General features: G+C 42.3%; 1 protein-coding gene across 1 annotated transcript; it reads left to right on the forward strand.

The window, feature by feature from the left end:
• The first annotated feature begins 2,604 nt into the window (after window positions 1-2,604).
• Window positions 2,605-3,698, forward strand: LOC141075634 (uncharacterized). Its single transcript, XM_073562740.1, has one exon. It carries the CDS (start codon window positions 2,605-2,607, stop codon window positions 3,643-3,645), a length of 1,041 nt encoding a protein of 346 aa, XP_073418841.1. The 3' UTR covers window positions 3,646-3,698.
• Window positions 3,699-5,828: the final 2,130 nt, after the last annotated feature.

A 5,828-nucleotide genomic window follows, 5' to 3' on the forward strand; every position in this document is an offset into this window, starting at 1 on the left:
CCCTGACCCCGCACCTTTCATGCATAAATACCTTTCTTATATCGGTTCAGATGTATGTAAACTGCCGCTGTCCGGTCCGCTGGGCGGGGCTTATTCAACTTCTCCCCTCTCCCTGTCTTGCTCTACACAAAAAGAAATGTGTAGAGCAAGACAGGGAGGGGGGAGCAGGTGAATAAGCCCCGCCCAGCGGACCGGACAGCGGCAGTTTACATACATCTGAACCGATATAAACAAGGTATTTATGCATGAAAGGTGCGGGGTCAGGGGGAAGCAAAAGTACTAAGAGAATCCTTAGGTGACACACAATTGAAAGATATCATTATAGGATATCTCAAAAAAGGGGGACAGATTCCCTTTAAGTCAGCTCTACTCAAATGTGTCTGTCACTAAATAAACCAAATGCTTGAATGTCAAAACAGTTCAAAAACGTGGTTCTGTGTGGAAGATTGTAAAGCCGTCATGGAGGCATAAGGCTGGCAGTGATGGGCATTGTGGGTAATAATAGTGGGGATCATGCCTCATTCCTCTCTAGGAACATACACGACATCTTCTCTGGGGTTCTTTCTTGTTTCAGTTACTGGGATGAGTGCAATAAAATGTCGCTCAGTGAGTCTTCTGACATCTTCACATTCTAAAGGATTGGCGGGGACAAAATTATCAAAAACAAGATTTTCAGTGACCTTTTCCTGATAATCAAGGAAAGTGTCTGCATTTCCGGCTTTTTTGTATAACACAAAAGAATTATATGTGGCCACCTGAAACAAATACATGACTAACTTTTTATACCAGATCTATGATTTTCTTGATACCTGGTATGGCTGTAGAACCTGATCTGCAAGGTCCACACCCCCATATATTTGTTGTAGTCAATGACAGACACAGGTTTTGGAGTAGTGGATCTCTGTTGGTCTGCAGTGGCCCTTGTGGCATCTGTGTGGATCGAGCTCAGGATAAAAATATCTTTTTTATCCTTATACTTAAGGACAAGCAGCTCTCCACTGCGTAAAGCCCCTGACTGCCCCTTTCGGAACTTTTTTTTGACCAATGATCGTGGAAACCCGTGATGGTTTTTGCGAATAGTCCCACAAGCCCCTATGTTATGTTCAACCAAACTTTTAATTAGGGGTATACTGGTGTAGTAGTTGTCAACATACAGATTGTAGCCTTCTTGTAAAAATGGAGTTATCAGCTCCCAAACGATTTTTCCAGATGTCCCCAGATAAGTAGGGCATCCTGGTGGGTTTAGTTGGCTACCTTTCCCCTCATACATGCGAAAAGCTTTCATAACAGGTCCTAAGAAGAACAGAAGAAAACATAGCGGTGGCTTGAACAGGGCGGTTGGACCAATAGGACCGAATGCTCGTTTTTTAACAAGCCCATAGCGAATGTAAGTCCTAAAATGTTTTCATTTCTAGGACATTAGTTGGTGTCCATAAATTTGACCTAGCATAATAGGATCGTGGATTCTGGCTGATGAATTGGGACACATATGAATTTGTAGGACAATATGCTCTAGCAAGCTATCTGTCAGAAACAAATTAAAAAAATAATTGGTGCAAATTTTTCCACCTCCACATTTATACCAGGAATGGCATTAAAATTAGGGATGAATGGAGTAGCTGAATCCGAAGCCTCCCATCTGGGAAATGCTACATCAAGAGGCAAAGCCCCTTGGACATTGGTGTGCACCAATTCACGAGCACTAGGGACAGCGCTAGTACTGGGCATTGTTCCCTGAGTTGGAGACATTTCTCCAGAAGCGCTATTTGTCCTTCTTGTTGTACTGGTCCTTGTGTGTGAGGATGGACCAGAATCACTGCTCATTTCTGACCTATCACTGTCGCTGCTACTAAAGCCCTCGAAATCCACATCGCCATCTGACACTGCACTTTCTTCACTGTCAGAGCATAAAAGTGCATAAGCCTCCTCTGCACTATAATACTGACGGGCCATTTTATTCGTTTTTATTTTTTTTTTCTGGAAATAGAAAACTCTGATGTGACCAAATTATTGGGGAGACAATTGAGAAAAGCAAAATTCTTTAGCCTAACCCTAACTTTAGAATAAACCCTAACCCTAACTTTAGCATAACAGTAACCCTAACTATAGCATTAACTCTAACCTGCCTTATCTGTTTTTCCATTGACAAATGATGGACCTGAGTGGGGACTTGTTTTTTGTGAGATGAGAATTGGTATTATTTTCGCCTACATAACATTGATTGGTTTCTTTTTATTCGATATTTGGGAGGCAGAATGAACCAACAGTTGAACACCGCACACTACTGGCTCATCCAACAAGGTTTTCTATTAGACTGTGAACTGTCATTGTCTTGGTAAATAATTAAACTTTTTTACATAGCTTGCCATTTTTATGGACAGTTTAAGTAGAAATGTTCAAAAATATAAAACTCAAGGATATTTTATTAAAAATAATTGTGTTTTTATCTTAGCAGATGACTGTACCAGGAGATCAGGGGGACAGCTGACATCTTCAATTTTTAAATCTGATGATCTTGAGATCCTACAAGACACAACTGAAGTGATTGCTATTACTCCAGATATATCATCAAATATTCACAGCAAAGATCTGTCATCTGATCCTATGAAACAGGTCCCATCTCCTGATTCATTACTGACTACTAAGGAAAATCAAAGTCACAAAAGAGGCATTAAAAAACAAACTGCTCCTAAAGCAAAGAAGTCATTTTCATGCTCAGAATGTGAGAAATGTTTTGCACATAAATCACATTTTGTTAGACACCATAGAACTCACACAGGGGAGAAGCCTTTTTCATGTTCAGAATGTGGGAAGTGTTTTGCACATAAATCACTGCTTGTTACTCACCATAGAACTCACACAGGGGAGAAGCCTTTTTCATGTTCAGAATGTGGGAAGTATTTTGCACGTAAATCACTGCTTGTTACTCACCATAGAACTCACACAGGTGAGAAGCCTTTTTCATGTTCAGAATGTGGGAAATGTTTTGCACGTAAATCAAATTTTGTTATTCACCATAGAACGCACACAGGGGAGAAGCCTTTTTCCTGTTCAGAATGTGGGAAATGTTTTAATGAGAAATCTAATTTTGTTACACACCACAGAATGCACACAGGGGAGAAGCCTTTTTCCTGTTCAGAATGTGGGAAATGTTTTAATGAGAAATCTCATTTTGTTACACACCACAGAACGCACACAGGGGAGAAACCTTTTTCCTGTTCAGAATGTGGGAAATGTTTTAATGAGAAATCAAATTTGGTTAATCACCATAGAACTCACACAGGGGAGAAGCCTTTTTCCTGTTCAGAATGTGGGAAATATTTTAGCCGGAAAATGATTCTTGTTAGACATCAGAGAACTCACACGGGGGAGAAGCCTTTTAAATGTTCAGAATGTGGGAAATGTTTTAACTGGAAGCAAAGTTTGGTTGATCACCATAGAACTCACACAGGAGAGAAGCCTTTTTCCTGTTCAGAATGTGGGAAATGTTTTAACCGGAAAGGGAATCTTGATGAACACCAAAGAACCCACACAGGAGAGAAGCCTTTTTCCTGTTCAGAATGTGGGAAATATTTTAACCGGAAAGCGCTTCTTGTTAGACATCAGAGCAGTCACACAGGGGAGAAGCCTTTTTCATTTTCTTAATGTGGGAAATATTTTACTAGGAAATCAACTGTTAATAAATATCAGAGACGTCACACAGGGGAGAAGCCTTTTTTATGTTCATAATGTTGGAATAGTTTTAACCAAAATTGAATCTTCTTAAATGGGTTGTCTCTTGTCATTCCTCATGTTTGCTAAAAAAAGGATAAAACTAAACTTTATTAATTCCAAATGTGAATCTATACCCATAATTGACCCCCTGAAGGTTAGTCAGTAGGTGACCAATAGAAAAAGCATATACCCCACATCTCAGTATATAGGGTGAGGTGACGTATATACACTCACTCTCCAAGCCTCTCATTTCAATGGGTTTCATCGTCCTCACAAAAGGCGACTCATCAGGAGACTATTTAATATTGACCTGTATTCAAGCGAGACTAGACAAAAAGACTGAAATCATTTATCATGTTATCCGAAACAGTCAGAAAACTAGCCCCATATTGGCAGATCCCAGGCTTCAAACTGTATAATTCGTAAGTTTATAAGCCCCTCCAGTGTCAGGAATAGATAGTATGTGACAATACACTATAATTGTTGTTTTTCTCCTATAGGGACTGCCCTAGTTTGGTAATGTAACAGCTGTTAATTAGTAGTGCAGACAAATTGTCCTAGACTAAACTCAGTTTTCAGACGGCCCAATATGTACCACTCAGGGAAAACTTACCTGCTCCAAAGATCATTAGCAGCTTCTAACTAATGGCCATGCTGCGGTCTGTCAGGGAATGAGTGCAATATTATTATAAAGACTAGGGATATGTGCAACCATAATGTCTGGGAGATCTGTGCCATTATTTAGTATGAATATGGAAATTATCTCTGAAAGTAAAGTGTTCCCTGAGTGGTATATACGGTATTTTCACATACTATCTATTCCTGATACTGGAGTGGCTTATAAACTTACGAAGTATGTACACTGCTCAGAAAATTAAAGGGAACACTTAAACAACAGAATATAGCTCCAAGTAAATCAAACTTCTGCAAAATCAAACTGTCCACTTAGGAAGCAACACTGACTGACAATCAATTTCACATGCTGTTGTGCAAATGGAATAGACAACAGATGGAAATTATTGGCAATTATCAAGACACCCTCAATAAAGGAGTGGTTCTGCAGGTGGGGTCCACAGACCACATCTCGGTACCAATGCTTTCTGGCTGATGTTTTGGTCACTTTTGAATGTTGGTTGTGCTTTCACACTCGTGGTAACATGAGACGGACTCTACAACCCACACAAGTGGCTCAGGTAGTGCAGCTCATCCAGGATGGCGCATCAATGCGAGCTGTGGCAAGAAGGTTTGCTGTGTCTGTCAGCGTAGTGTCTAGAAGCTGAAGGCGCTACCAGGAGACAGGCCAGTACACCGGGAGATGTGGAGGGTGCTGTAGGAGGGCAACAACCCAGCAGCAGGATCGTTACCTCAGCCTTTGTGCAAGGAGGAACAGGAGGAGCACTGCCAAAGCCCTGCAAAATGACCTCCAGCAGGCCACAAATGCGCATGTGTCTGCACAAATGGTTAAAAAACAACTCCATGAGGATGGTCTGAGTGCCTGACGTCCACAGATGGGAGTTGTGCTCACAGCCCAATACCGTGCAAGACGCTTGGCATTTGCCACAGAACACCAGGATTGGCAAATCCGCCACTGGTGCCCTGTGCTCTTCACAGATGAAAGCAGGTTCACACTGAGCACATGTGACAGACGTGGCAGAGTCTGGAGATGCCGTGGAGAGCGATCTGCTGTCTGCAACATCCTTCAGCATGACCGCTTTGGCAGTAGGTCAGTAATGGTGTGGGGTGGCATTCCTTTGGAGGGCCGCACAGTGTTGGGCTGTGAGCACAACCCCCATCTGTGGATGTCGGGCACTCAGACCATCCTCATGGAGTTGGTTTCTAACCGTTTGTATAGACACATGCACATTTGTGGCCTGCTGAAGATCATTTTGCAGGGCTCTGGCAGTGCTCCTCCTGTTCCTCCTTGCACAAAGGCTGAGGTAGTGGTCCTGCTGCTGGGTTGTTGCCCTCCTACGGCCCCTTCCATGTCTCCTGGTGTACTGGCCTGTCTCCTGGTAGTGCCTCCAGTCTCTGGACACTACGCTGACAGACACAGCAAACCTTGCCACAGCTCCCATTAATGTGCCATCCTGGATGAGCTGCACTACCTGAGCCAC

Source organism: Dendrobates tinctorius, unplaced genomic scaffold (assembly GCF_039654945.1).
Source record: "Dendrobates tinctorius isolate UK_male_01 unplaced genomic scaffold, ASM3965494v1 ptg000366l, whole genome shotgun sequence".
Classification (NCBI taxonomy): domain Eukaryota; kingdom Metazoa; phylum Chordata; class Amphibia; order Anura; family Dendrobatidae; genus Dendrobates; species Dendrobates tinctorius.

Bases quoted from the DNA above. Each gene is read 5' to 3' on its own strand.
- LOC141075634 (XM_073562740.1), top strand. From the start codon at position 2,605: ATGAAACAGGTCCCATCTCCTGATTCATTACTGACTACTAAGGAAAAT.